Here is a 15199-nt window from a genome sequence, read left to right as displayed (position 1 = left end):
TGAATCACGCGATAAATAAACGACTAGGCCAAGAATAATTTTCCCGAAAAAATTGAAAAAACATTAAGCCTATAGCCCATGAAAATAATCATTTTCGCGAGGAAAATTAAGTTGCCTGTAAAGCGTTCGTGCTGCGCATGTATTATTCCCCACGCATCCGCTAACGCTGAATCACGCGATAAATAAACGACAAGGCCAAGAATAATTTTCCCGAAAAAATTGAAAAAACACTAGGCCTATAGCCCATGAAAATAATCATTTTCGCGAGGAAAATTAAGTTGCCTCATAAGAGTTCGTTCTGCGCATATATAACTCTCCACGCATCCACTAACGCCGAATCACGCGATGAATAAACGACTAGGCTAAGATTGATTTTCTCGGAAAAATTGAAAAAACGGTAAGCCATGAAAATAATCATTTTCGCGAAGAAAATTAAGTTGCCTCGAAAGCGCTCGTTCTGCGCATCTATCACTGCCCACGCATCCACTAACGCCGAATCACGCGATAAATAAACGACTAGGCTAAGATTTATTTTCTCGAAAAAATTGAAAAAACAGTATTGCCCGTGAAAATAATCATTCTCGCGAGGAAAATTAAGTTGCCTCGAAAGCGTTCGTTCTGCGCATGTATCACTCCCCACGCATCCACTAACGTCGAATCACGTGATAAATAAAAGACTAGGCTGAGAATAGATTCTCGAAAAAATTGAAAACACCGTAATCCTGTAGCCCATGAAAATATTCATTTCGGCGAGGAAAAATAAGTTGCCTCGAAAGCGTTCGTTCTGCGCATATATCACGCATGCGCTAACGCCGATTAACGCGATAAATAAACGACTGGCTATGCACAGATTAATTTCTTTGAAAAAATGAAAAGAGCTCTAAGGCTAGCCCAAGGAAATATCGTCTCATCCAGGTAAAATAAGTTCTCTGTATCGCACTGGTTGTTCGTATATGTCACACCCCACGCATGCGCTGATGCCGATTTATGCGAAATATAAACAAATAGGCATAGATTTTTTTTCGAAAAAGAATGGAAGCCGGTAAGCTTATGAGTACTCCAGGGTTCTCTAGAATAAAGCGCTAGTCGTTCGCTTAGATCACTCACCACTATGGTGGATGGTCCCTCCAAAAGCTCGTCTGGGTCGACAGCCAATTTTTTTTGTTTCCTCGCCTTCCCATCCATTTTGCGAGCGCGTCGACCCGCGCTAACCGCTTATCGCCGGCCTCGTTAACGCGTCTTTTTGCCCACAGGGGTCGCCACACGCCTCCAGCTCGCAGCCCCACTAGCCTCCTCAATACGGAGCGCCACCTGGTATAATTCGTCGCAATCTCGTTAGCGCTAACTAGATTGGCCCAGCGCGATAGAATCGGCGAGGGTGGGTGAACTCCCAAGTGCCGCCTCCTCTTTTTTGCTTTTGCTTCGCCGAGTACTTAATTCGGTGCAGCGCTTTCGATGCCGTGGCGGCGGCTTACCATCGGGAGCCAGGTTGATTGTTTCAAATAAATTTTAATTTCATGTTTGTTTTTCTATTAAAGTGGTAGCAGCGGCCTGAAGAAAGATTATGTGTAACTGCTACCGTGCGCAATTATACAGGAACGCATATTTATAAAATCACTCATTGCAACCACTGTGACTACAAGACATACTTTTTGCCTTCCAGAAAGCCTAGAGCATCGCAGGACCCGTCCTGCACAATACTACAAAAGACGCGAAACGGGTGAACATTCTTGTTGTTACCCGTAAGAAGGAAAAGATGAATGGCCTCTTGCTTCAACATTGTATCACCTGTTTGTACAAACCTTAACCTGAAGTGTCCCGGGCCAAAGAAAGGTGGCAGAGGACGAAGTGAGAGAGAGAGCCATTTTCGACAACAAAAAGTAAATACACCCGGGCCAATTTACGTTAATAACGTAAGTTGACCCGGGTGTACTTACTTTTTGTTAAGAAAATAATTAAACAAAAAACTGCGAAGCTGTACGCCAATCCGAGCAACTCATATATCAAGGACAACGAAGCATTGTAATGGAGTTCTCACACATTTTATATGTAAAAACAGTGCCCCTTGGCATGCGTAGGAGGCCAAGGTCTCGACGCCATCCTTACAGATCCCTCGGGAAGGCCGACCGGACTTGCGAAGATGAGTTGCGGCCCTGTAGATTAGAAGCAAGCGCTATCCCCAGCGTTTCTCCCTGGAAGGCCCGCGAACGCCGAAGCCAATGATGACCATACGCTCACGGCACGCTGATCCCGCATGAACAGGAACGCTGGGCTGCTTGTAATTGACTACACTGCACATACTGCAACTTACACATTTAAGCCGGTGAGATCGCGAAGCGTATCCACTTATGATTGATTTTCAGGATGACAGCAGTTTCTAGATATGCATTGCCAAGGAGTGCGATGAAATACATGGGCGTTCCGGTTAGTTCCTTTGTGCGCTCGAATGCTTAAAAGAGCGTCTTCTTTCAAAAATTTTGTGGAACCACAGTGCATTTTTGCCGCTAGTATGTGGCGCACATCTTGAAACTCACGCCTTCCTCAAAATTCATTCTAAGTGGATATGCCATGCAAGCTCACCGACCACAACTCGTAAATTGCAATATGTGCCGCGAATTATTTATGAAGTTCATTAGTGCGTTTTCGTCAATTAAATTATGATACGTTCCCATAGGTGCCGACTACGGGGGAGCTCCGGGGCCCGAGCCTCCTCCGGAATTATCCGAAGAGGGCAGAGACCCCCCCCCCCTTCACACACACCTAAAATGTCATTACAAGAGTTTTGTCATCCACATTAAATGGTGTTTCTTTTACTTGCCTCGACCTTCTCATTTAAAATTTTATTGTGGCTAATAGCTTACTGCATCATTGTTGGCGCGGACGTGCACGGCTTTTAATTCATGCTTTCGCTTTTTTTTCTGCAAATCCTGACTATAGGAAGACAAACGCATTAGAAGCACTAGCGGCGGCTGCCTCATCCGTATTTTCTCACTTCAACATTGTTTTCAGTCTCCACTGTAAACGCCATGCACATACGTAATATTTTTAAATATACGCACAGGACAGAATTTATTATATTTTTGAAAGAGAGGGATGCAGCCAATTAAAAGTTATTGCGAAAGGTATGGATAGTGTATGTCTAGAGAATGATTATGATGCTGTATGTTCACCTCGCTTCAAATTCCTTTGCGTGCTTTTATGACTGAAAAAATACTGCAGACTTTAGTGACCCCGTCGGCAGTGTTTTATCAACGACGTGTGAAGTGCACGTGAATGATATGTGTCTCAATACTGCTTTTCTTTCCAGTAAGTAATGCTAACTACTCTTGAAAAAAACTCTTCTAATAATTTACAACATTTATTACGCATAAACATAGCTACTTGCATGCAGAAGTCATGAATATATACAGGTGTCCCAATTAACTATCATGCACCAAGATTAAAAAAAAAACATCAATGCGTTACTCGAAGAAAACCCAGTGCACATGGTTTCCAGTACAGTGGAGTAGCTGCCAGTAAAATGTTTTGTTACTGAGAGTTAATTTTGTAATTATAATTAATTATCTAACTCGAGGCGTACTATCCTAATTATAAAAATGTCAATGAGGCATTTGTAGGCACAGCCAAGGGACATCTAACTTGCGGTATTTTCAACGACTTACTAATTACGTAGGAACTTTTACGACTGATAAATAAACGACTGCGAAATATGAGAAATATCACGTGACTGCGCTCCCACTCGCATTATTAAGCACCACCCTCGAACAAGCTCCCTCTGAGTTAGCCAGAACGAAATAAAGAAAATAAAGAAAAACATCGTGGTCAAGCAGTTCCTTATCTGCCGTGCCCCGGCTGAAGTAACACGTCGCGTTCGGTGTTAGTTGGAAACACGCTGTGATAGCTGTTGTCTTAGCGTAGATAAAGTTCGCGGATATTTCTTCTCGCTTTTTTTTGCCACAAAGCCTATCACCACAAAAGCGAATTGACAACGTCAGTATAACGGTATAAAGGTGCGTTTTGTCTTGTCTCAGTCGCCACGTCTTTCTCTAATGGGCAGAAGGAAAATGTGATCCTTGCCTTGAGAGCTGCAATTGGCAACAAGAGGAAGGCCGCAAATATATATGTCAGTCATGGAAATGTGGCGGTAAACCAAACGCATCGACGATCAACAGAAATTACTAAAACCTTAGATAAACCGGCAGCTTCCAGAAACAGCACCGAACGACTCTTTCTTTGAGTCCTACCCTACGCACGGATGTTCTAGCAATTATGGCCTCAAGCCCTCATGCTAACGTGCGGGACGTGGCCGCCCAGGTACCAATTTCCAAGTAACCAGCTTGGATGATTCTAAATGACGGCCTTTCACCCGTACCACCTTAACCAGCACTAATGCTTGGAAGACAAGGACCTGCAGAATCGTCTAGATTTCTCGAATTGGGCCCTCACAAAACCCAATGAGTCACGTGACTTTTTTAGCAACATCAGGTGCACAGATTAAGCCAATTTTTGCAGAAACGGCCAGGTAAGTTTGCTTAATGCACACTGTTGGAGTGACTCCAACCCGCACTGGGTAAGCGCACTCGGCACCAGTACCAATGGTCGTTCAATGTGGGGTTCGGAATTTACGCCGGTGCTATAATCGGTCCAATATTCTTCGATCTCACACTGACTGGACAGTGTACGGGGAAGAAATCCTTGAAGGAGTGGTGGACGAGCTTCTCAGCGAAGTCCCGTTGTCACATCCTCCACTTCTGTGGCATCAGCAAGATGGGTTGCCAGCACACAACAGCAGCCGAGCACGAAACTGGCTGGATGCGACTTTTCATGAGCTATAGATTGGAACGCACAGGTCTGTAAATTGGCAGGCTGTGTCACCTGACCTCTCCCCACTCGATTTCTTTCTTTGGGCTTATGTGAAAGATCGTGTTTACATGGTCGAGACGCACATCTCGATCATGTAAGGCAAAGAGCTCCAGCCAGTCGCATCCAGCCAGTTTCGTGCTCGGCTGCTGTTGTGTGCTGGCAACCCATCTTGCTGATGCCACAGAAGTGGAGGATTGTCTTCCTATACACACCATTTGAACGACTGGATTATACAATGTACCTTTGAAAAAAATGTTCATTGATACGTTCCGGCTTAGCTGGGCAAGAACAACAAATTTTCAAGAAAATGCTACAAAAAATATTGGGAAGAAAAATAAACGAGAACGAGTTTCGACCTTCAACAAACACCTGGAAATTTTTTCAGCTATATCTGTGACGGTCGGGAAAAAAAAAAACCTAGTTTAATTGTCGTGAAATGACCACAGTTTAAAAACTTCTGGAGCTTGATCAGCGTCCGCCAAGTACGCGTTCGCTCGCGGTCTATCCTACTGGCAGCGCTGCAACCGACGCGAGCGGGCTGCTGCGCTAGCACCCCGCGCCCTCTGCCGGCTATAGGCGGAATGACTGGCCCTTCCCGGTGCCCTTGATTACAGACGAGTCGCGCTTGGATCCCCTCCCCACATTATCGTTTTCGGCGCTTTGGAGCTGTGGCGGTCGACCGGGACTCTCCCCTCTTTTCATTTATGCTTTCCTAACCAACGCTAACGCTTCCCTCGGGGAATTTAGGCACCACATGTTCTATGCTTTTTTTTTTTTTTCCTTAGCCGTTAATTTAAGCTTGCTCTCACTCGGGTTTTGCCGCTGTTTTCGTTCGCTAAATCGTAGGGTGCTCTGCTTATTGGCGTGTTTGCGTTGGGCGTTAGTGCAACGCCCCGCGTCACGTATTCCTCTTTTTCCGGGCCCCGCTATTTGTTCTTTTTGTCCTTGTAAAGAAGGTGCTTGCGCACTCGCGTACGTTCTATTCCATGCTCACGCTCTCTCGTGTTCCGCTTTTAATTCAAACGCTTCGAAAGGAGTGGGAAGCCGCGCTTCCATTGTCCAATAACGCACAAACTCCAGATGGTAGACACAGGCACCGGAGCGTTGCAAAATACATACGCAGAGTTCGCGCTCGACGCACAACTTGCTCCGTGTAACGCGCTTATTAAAAAGTGACCCCGAAGAAAAAAATATGTTGAGCCGTATTAAACTATGCTTGTATATATTACTAAAAATGGCCCTCTTACTAGAGAGGACGCTCGGTAGGCCTGAAAGGTCGCAAAAACGAAAGATGGCTGGCGACACCGCTTTGTAGTTCCCGTCACATCTCTCCGTAATGTCACAGACCTTCACACCATCTCCACGGGCCTCCTTCCTTGCTTATTGGCAATGATGGACTATGTTGCATTCGAAAGGAGCGAGATTTACCTTAGCAGGTTTGAAGAACTGTTACTGCGCTGCGACAGCCCAAATGTTGCAAAATACATCTAAGTCAGTGTTACGTCACACTGATGTAGCAGTGCTGGCGTTCCGGCACAAATAAAAAAAAGAACATAGATCTTTGGGGCCGTATTACACGACTCCTTTCAAGATTTTTTCCAAGTTTCCTCATTCGCTCCTGCGCTGCACGAACGCAGCACGTGGAGGGGCCCATTTCGGCCATGACGGCGTCCAAGCCAGTTAAGAAACGAAAAGACGGATCACAAAAAGAATCCTTACATAATAGGGCACTGGGCCTCCATTCTTCTGGCAAACAATCAATCCCTTTCTGCAGAATGAAACAGTTAGCGTACAGTATGAACTGATTTAGTGTTTCCTTTTGACCTCTCCTATTCGTCAAAGACCTAAGAGTGCACCGACAAATACACAACTGTCCAACTCAAAACAAAGTCTGTATAGATGAGCCAGCCAATTACGTTCACTCATTTTCGTGATGTCACGGTACAGACAAACTCCTTTCAATATCGCTGATTTTCAGGAAGAATTTTGTAACGCAGTGGCATAGGGGGTCAGGTACAATGCAGTTTTGTGTGTGGAACTCATAATGCATTACTGGGTTGTTCCCCCCATCCCCCCCGTCCCCCAAGCAGAGTCACAACACACCAAATAATCAGGAATGTAAGGCTAACTGCAGGACAAAGACTTCTGCCAAGGACCTTTATTTGCCCCTCCAGAGTGCCAACCAAAGACGAAAATTCATTATGATCCCCAACTCTATGCCACTCACTACCGACTCTCCATACCCTTGGCATATTCTAATAACTCTGCAAGGTTTGGGACCAGGATAGTTGTTGACACATGATGCTATCTTTAAGACCCACAAAGGCACAACAGAGGGCTGGGCTTGGTGGGCATTGTTCACTGAAGGTGCAGCATAGTTTTGAATGCGGTACCAACAGTGGAAAGTAGATGGCTGCACGGACATGGCAGCAACTGATTGCCGACAGCTTCGCTAAAACAAGGCCTAGTCAAAAACACTTGAAATAGATTCACCAGACCTTGTAACACCAGACACATTCCACATCTTACGTAAAAGGTGTATATTTCTTTTAACGTAGCACAGAAAAGTGTTGCAATCCTTTCACAAACCAAAGTACAGCATACCAAAGACCATAATTAATTTGCCTGTACAACAAAGTTCTCTAGGCATCCCCAACAGTTGGTTTGCTGCTTTACAACAGATGCATGTTATGGTATCGCCACTGTCCTCTGTTCCGCAACCATGCTGTAGTGCACACGGGGAGCTAGAGCACTGCGCAAGCCCAATTTCCCGGCCCAGGCCTACCTTATGAAGCCCGAGCCAAGGCCAGCCCCGCCCCAGGCTTGTGTTACTAAGGCCGGACCCAGGCATCCATTACCAAACTTAGCCATGGCCTGCATGTGCATGACCAGGCCCGGCCTGGAAGTAAAAAAATTCTTTTTTTCTTACTTCCAATATCGTTTGCACCGTGCGCGTCAGCCTCACCTTCTCGAGGTCTAATCAGCTGCAGTGTATAAGTAATAAAAAACAAACAAAATCTTTGTTTCTCCCATGGGAGCATCAGTGATCTGGCCCATTGCCTGCGCTGTTAATTTTCCACTGGTGCATATGCATTTAACTTGATTGTACAATTTGGTCCTATGAGGTCATTTAACTTGCGATTATGTATATATATAAACAAGAGAATTCATGAGCTAATAGCATAAAATAAATGCACAAGTAGAAAGAACCCGCTGTGGTTGCTCAGTGGCTATAGTGGGCTACTGAGCACGGGGTCGTGGGCTCGAATCTTGGCCATGGTGGCCGCATTACGATGGGGGCAAAAACACCCCCGTATAGATTTAGGTGCACATTAAAGAACCCCAGGTGGTTGAAATTTCAGGAGTCCTGCACTACAGCGTGCGTCATAATCAGAAAGTGGTTTTGACATGTAAAACCTCATTATTAAAAAAAAAAAAATTGGAAAGAGATACCCCTTGCATTGGTGCTAAAATAATATAAGTGTTGCGAGTGGCAATATTGCTATCACAAAAACAGCAACAGGAGAATGGTTTGAAGAGAGGTTTATTGTATTATTTTTCCTGACGCAAAAACAACGTGCGTTCTTGTGGAAAAGAAAAAATTTTGAACTTCCTCTGTTTTCCTCTTTTTTGCGGTAGGGTATACTAAGATCCAGCTCTTTGCACATGTCACTTCAGCTTGGCACAGAAAGACTTCAACCTTGCAATGCATAATGTTAGCATGTGCTCAAAAGCCTGACTTTAGAGCCGGCCCGAGCCCAGCCCAGGTCTATGGCTTTAAGCAAGAGCCTGCCGGAAACACTTTGGACGGCCTGGGCCCATGCAGTGCTCTACGAGGAGCACCAGACGATGCAACAACATGCATAGGGGGTTCCAGACTCCGCAGCAGCTGCGGCAGACACCCCCACCAACAGATAAAGAACCCCAGTGGCCAAGTGGCTGAATTCATTGTTAAATAAAGGTTCGCTCTTACTTAACATGTTTAGCCTGTCCCATTCCCAGATGTACACTCACACAAAGTGACCTGTATAATGTAAGAGTTTTATAGGTCCAAAGCACTGTTTTAAAAGCATTTGAAAATTGTTTTTTTTTTTTAAGGGGAAACACTCCTGAAAACAATTTTTTTTTATTACTTGGACTAGATGCTTCAATATGCGGTCAATTATAGAGTTTTCTATGCAGATTTCAAACATGTAATTATTGTCTGTGTAGCTGTTATAGTTTTGGAGTTATATGATGCCAAAGGTAAAATATAGTCATCTTTCTACGCACTTTTTTGTGTAGTAAATTCCCACAAAAAGCATCGCGCTGTAGCTTATCTTTTTGTAGATCGCAAAGTGCTGATATTGTGCCAAACAGCATGTACAATTACTGGAACTAGCCAAAAGATGAGGATATATGAACTAATTTTTTTTTCTTAATTCCCTGAAATATAACCTTGTACTACGAGATTACTGCTGAGAGATACTGCAATTGCAAGTAGATACCAGCACTGTATATATCTTCAAGAGTATGTACGCCAAATTTCGTTAGTATAAGAGACAATTATTAAGTGTACAAAGTTGTTTTCATGGGATTGTGAAAAAAATTTTGAAGTGTCCTAATTTTTTCTCATAGTTCCAGTAATCTTGCACACTGTTTGGATAGATATCGGCACTTTGCAGTCTACAAAGAGCTACATGAGCTAAAGCATAAAGCTTTTTGCGAAAATTTATTACACAATAAGGTGCCTGCAAAATCACTATATTTTGCCCTTGTGTAGGACACAACTCAAGAACTATAGCAGCTACACAAGAACTGATGACAATATTTGAAATCTGCTTGAAAGGCTATGAGTGAGTGGATTTTCAAATCTCTAGTACTAATATTAAAGAAATGATTTTTCGAAGAACGTCTCCCTTTAAGAAACGCTCGTTATGCTTATGATGTGAAAAACAGTTAATCAAACTGCAACGTGCACTGAATGACCACTCTTTTAAACAGAATCGAATTTCTTGACGCTCATTGGTTAATTTGTGCAAGCTGCGGAATAGATCCATCACAGTGGTAAATTCAATCCCCCTCTAGCTCCCAATTTTGCAACACCCGTACAAAACTCAGCACCAGCCCTAAGAACACGCACTGGATGTTTGCAACACTTCCACAGTTTTTTGCTCCTGTCAGTTTTGCTACGTGAGTTGTACACAAAAAACTGTACTATATGTCAGGAAAGCTACGAGGCCAAATCCCTCGTAACTTGAATAAGTAATTTGTTCCACATTTTCTGGGTTTCGTCTTTTGCTGACATTTAATATGTACTGACCCCCCCTCACATAGTACTCATATTTGGAGCACTGTGAAAACATGCAAAGTCAACTGATGGCCAGCATGCTTGACGGCACTTGCATAGTTTTTCATTACACAGGCCCACAAAAGCCTAGAACCACACTGTCAACAGGTTGCAAGTGTTGGCTGCAGCAGTCAGCTCTTTGTGCAATGTGGTCACAAAGTACTTTGGCCTGGGAACTTCTGTTGCAGACTGTACTTGACAGACTACTTAATATCACAAAGCACTGTAATTGTCAATCAAGTTAATCTTTATTTACAAAGCAGGAGCAAAACAGGGGGTCCTGCCAGCCGCAGTAACTTCTGAACACAACTGGCTGAAGAAGCAACCAGCTTCAAAAAAAGAAAGGAAAAGAAAAGAAACAGAAAACTAAGCCGCACAAGCCATGTCAGGAGTGGGCACACGTACATACACAAGAAAAAAATTAAGTTCAGGTGACTTCTATTGCAACACACAGCTGAATGTATCATAACAGCAACCACAACACTGCATGTTTCAACTTTTATATACAGGCATTACACTATGTACAACTCACACTGAGCAAATTTCGACAGTTTTCCTTTTTTTTTTCACTTTTGTTTTTCCTTCTGCTTCTTGAATTCAAAGGAAACAGCTTTGACGGTGCCTAACCTGAGAGTCACAATGCACTCTACACCCCTCCTCCCCCATTATCCCAGACATGCCATGCAGTGTGGCCGACACCGCTGCAGCACACAAATCCCTCCCCATTGCTAAACACAACTCTCCTAGAGTTTTCACTCTGCTACTATGTACACGGCCGCACAGGTTTCGCGGTAACAAGGAAGCCACCAGCGTTCGACGCAGGAGGCATACACCATCTCATACGTGGGCGGCATCATGGAAGGGAAGAAAAGAAGAACTAACGCCACAGCACAACGGCACGGTGCTCCAAATCACCAAAGACTCAATCGACGAACACGAAAAATCCAGGCTTCTCTCTCACACATACACACACCACTCACAAAGCAGTAACAACTCTAAAGAGGTCAATATTTTGTCTGGGACAACGGCACTGCTTTACACATGAAGAATGTACCACAGTACACACATTCTCACAGCACGACCTGAGCAGTTATGCTCACATGATCCTGGAAAGCAGAGAACCGAGCCTGTCAACTGTGTGTTCCTGAATAAGTTAGGGAAAACTGGAGGCACAGCCACTTCTGGGAAACAGTCATCCTCGCAAGGGAAGGGGGGCCTCCAGTGGTGTGGCATGCACACATTTGTATAAAATCCTAGCCTAGAAAGTCGGGTTTCCCGCTCACTCTGAAGGTGGTGGCGGGGGTGGGAGCGGCGGCTCTTTCGGCAATGGCGGGTCAACAGGGGGCGGCGGAGGTGGTATGCCAAAGTACTGGGGAACCTGGTATGCACCTGGCGCCATGTGCATAGGGGGCGGAGGCGCTGCCACATAGCCGTATGGCCCCTGAAAGTAAATCGGTGGAGGTGGGGCCGAGAACTGAGGCGCAGGAACATAGCCTTGATGAAACTGTGGTGGCACATGATTGGCACTGCCACTAGAGGGTGCCACAGGTGGTACTGGGTAGCTTGGTCCAGGCGGTGGCGGTGGGGGTGGTGGCGCAGGCACAGAGGACACCCTTCTCGATTTGGGTGAGCGGACACGATGCTCCCCGTCATCGGACCGCCGGTCCCTCTTCCGGCCGCTGTTCAACCGCTCCTTGCTGATCTTGAGCTTGAGGCCCGTGCTCGGAGGGGGAGGTGGGGGTGTGTGGGGCCCCTTGCCGGACTCTGCTCCGTCGGCTGGAGGAGGAGGCGGGGGCGGTGTTGGTGTGGGCGGAACAATTTTGAGCTTAGGGATCTTGATCTTCAGGGCCTCCCGCGGTGGGCTTCCCGTCAGTCCGCTGCCTGACTGCTGAAGCTTCTCCTTGCTAATGGTGATCTTCAGGCCACCGCCAGCACTTGGCTGCGATGACCTGCTGCCATTTTCTTCCCTCGACGCCTCCCGGCGCTCTTTCTCCCGCCTCTCAGACTTTTCCTTCCGCGAACTTTCAGACTTTGAGCTACTAGAAGACTTGCGTTCATGTTTGCTAAGACCATTGCGTTCCACTTTTCTTTCTGAATCAGCCGCAGTCGTGCCATCTGCAGTTTGATTCGTGGCAGCTTGCGCATCGACAGCATTGCTTGCTGTGTGGTGAGCGCTCGCGTCAGGCACTCTGTCACCACCGTGAGACTTTCCTTCCGAAGACTTGTCTCCTCCGCCATGTTTGCCCGGAGACGAGTGCTTGTTTTTCGAACGCTCAGACGAGCTGTGTTTGTGCTTGTGCTTTTCTCTGCGTTCCTTTCGTTCAGCCCTCTCTTTTTCCTTGTCCTTTACTGGGGGTGCAACAACTTCAGGCTTGACTTCTGGCTTCTCAACAACAGGTGCTGGCGGTGGAGCAGCAACTGGTGCCGGTGGTGGCAAAAGCGGTGGCTGTGCAGCTGGAGGCGGAAGTGGGGGCGTAGAAGGCCGCGACTTCTGAGGAGGGAGTGGTGGGGTCGCCGGGAGCGACTTTGCCGGCGGCGGGGGTGACGGGGGCCGTGCCTTCGGCGGTGGTAGTGGGGGAGTGCGGGGCTCCGCTTTTGCGGGCAGCATCCCAGCAGGTGGGGGAGCCACTGTTTTCAGCGGTCCATTACTCTCCTCGACCTGCACTGCTGGGGGAGGTGGCATCACTGGTGGTGCCAGCTGCGTCACTGTCATGAGTACATCCTGCGAGTTGCTCCTGTCGTCAGCATCAAACTGCAGTGGCGAAATGGCAGGCATCATGTCTGGCCCATCTAGGCCAAAGGAGAAGCTGTCGATGGACGAGTCACCACCATCGCCACCAAAGTGAGAGGCAAAGTTAAAGTTGAATCCACTTGTGTCTTCAAAGGCATGCTCCTGCTTGACATGCGCGGCTGGTGGTTCTGGCTTGCCACCGTCGGCAGCGGAAGCTGACAGCCGTGGTGCTGCAGAAGCACCAGCGTCAAAGGTCGGCTCGGAGTGAGGCTGGTGATGCCTGCTTTGCGAATGTGATGAGGGAGCCTGATGAGGAGGGTGAGATGCAGCTCCGTGATGCGACTCTGACCGGTCGGTTGGAGGAGGCTGAGGCTTTTGCTGACCCTTCTGGCGATAGCGCTTGTCTCGGTACGCATCCAGTGAAAGCGGCTGAGAACTGTGACTGCTAGACCCTTCCTGGGCCTTTCGCTTGCCAGGAGAAAGCAGGTGCTCGGCACCCTGGCTGCCAGCCTGCGGTTGCACCAGCCCTGGCGACCGCTGCGATGATCCGTGATGTGGCGGAACCTTGGCGTTCCGATGCATGGTTGGGTCTGAGGGTGGCTTCCGGCTGCTGCTGTGGCTACTGGACGTAGACTGCCTTTCACTGCTAGCAGGAGCCTCACCTGCAGTGGACTGCTCGTGACTAGCCGAGGCTGCGGTCCTCTCGTCTCTCTTCTGCTGCGCATGGGCCTCCTGTGAAGTTGCACCAAGTAGGTTTAATCACGTGCACAGCAAGGCACCCAAAGGGCCTTTATTTCTGTTGGCCCTTAATTTAGACAAATTCTGTGAGTGGCAAATGTTAAACGCACATGAAAATTTCAGTTTGGAAATGTGGACACTATATTGAAAACTGAATCCAGTGAAACATTGATAAAACAAATCTCGATTTAAAGAAAGTGGCAATGTAACAAGCTATTTTCATTTTTCAAGTTTCATCATCATCATCAGCCTGGTTACACCCACTGCAGGGCAAAGGCCTCACCCATATTTCTCCAACTACCCCGGTTTAGTTGCAAATGCAAATTTAGTTGCATTTAAAACCGTGTATTTTTGTTTGTGATTTAATGAAGTATCATTTCGTGACACAGTAATGATCTAACAGTTTTCAGCCATTTTAAGTACATGCTAGGAGTATGGCTATTAATCTAGCAAAAAGGCATAAAAATGTCGGCCAAGGCAGAAGTTATTTGCAAGCGTCCTCCACATTAAAAGCTTGAGTGGCAAAAACACTGTACAAGCACACATGCCAAGGTGCGGCATGCACAAAATGCCGCTGCACCATTTGTCGCATTGGTAAACAACTTGGGGGCCACAGGGCATGCAGCAGCTCAGATACACGAGAGCAGACGATTCATTCAGCGCAAGGGAGAGGGTGAACGCGCGGTAACGCGATCAAACGTTCGCTGGGGAGCAAGGCAGATAGACACATATTTCCTCTTCTACCCTTGCCGTGGCTGCGCATGATTGTCCATACACAGGCCATGTGTGCCACATAGTGGAGGTAATCTGCAACAAGTGCACAGGGAGCGTCGAGATGGTTGGTGCCTTGATGTGCACTGCGTTCCCGTGCATTTAGTGTTGGTGGTCGCATAATCTTAAGTTTACAAGACAAGGTGCAAAGCGTTCACTCACGTTGTTGAGAGCTGTTATGTTTGCCTGAGCATGCGTGACACTGATAAAACTACAAACCTTACTTTGTGCAGTTGTCTCTTCGCTATTGCCATCAATGTTCTGCATCTTTTGTGACACTGCAACATTTTTTTTTTTCCAGAGGATGAATATTCGTAATCTTTTTACACTTTTGTGTTGAACCTGGGGCCATCTGATGACGGCTACAGGCACTAAACATGGTCAGCCATGGAGCCCAAATTTACGGTGCTGCACAACATGACGCACGCAAATCTCAGATGCCTTGAGTTACGTCGATGCATTGCTCTTGGCGCAGTCTGCACCACACGCACTGGTACTCATAACTGCCATAATGGCCCGACCGCCTTGCAGTTACTGACAAGATACTATCCACCAGAAATTTCAAGCAATTTATGAAATTATTTTTAAGGCTGAAAACCTCGAATTAACAAATCTCTGATTTATTGAAATTTTTTGCTAGAAGTACAACTTCGTTATATCGAGGTTTGACTGCATTTCTTTTGACGGCTAATTCTGCTGGCTGTACGCTCTCAAAATGTGCCACATTCGATTTATTCAGCTGCACAAGCCTGTGCTATGCCAGTTCG

At 46.5% G+C, this 15199-nt stretch overlaps 1 protein-coding gene across 3 annotated transcripts in view; it reads right to left on the bottom strand.

Moving 5' to 3' along the window:
• Positions 1 to 8387: 8387 nt before the first annotated feature.
• Positions 8388 to 15199, bottom strand: part of LOC142563628 (uncharacterized) — a 36360-nt gene continuing 29548 nt past the window's right edge. For all 3 annotated transcript variants that reach the window (XM_075674199.1, XM_075674202.1, XM_075674200.1), the window contains one exon: positions 8388 to 13655. In XM_075674199.1, coding sequence (XP_075530314.1) covers positions 11472 to 13655 — 2184 coding nt within the window. In that variant the 3' untranslated portion in view covers positions 8388 to 11471. The remainder of the gene's footprint in view (positions 13656 to 15199) is intronic.

This window comes from Dermacentor variabilis, chromosome 11 (genome assembly GCF_050947875.1).
Source record: "Dermacentor variabilis isolate Ectoservices chromosome 11, ASM5094787v1, whole genome shotgun sequence".
NCBI classification, from domain to species: Eukaryota; Metazoa; Arthropoda; class Arachnida; order Ixodida; family Ixodidae; genus Dermacentor; species Dermacentor variabilis.
This window is presented reverse-complemented; position numbering and strand designations above follow the sequence as displayed.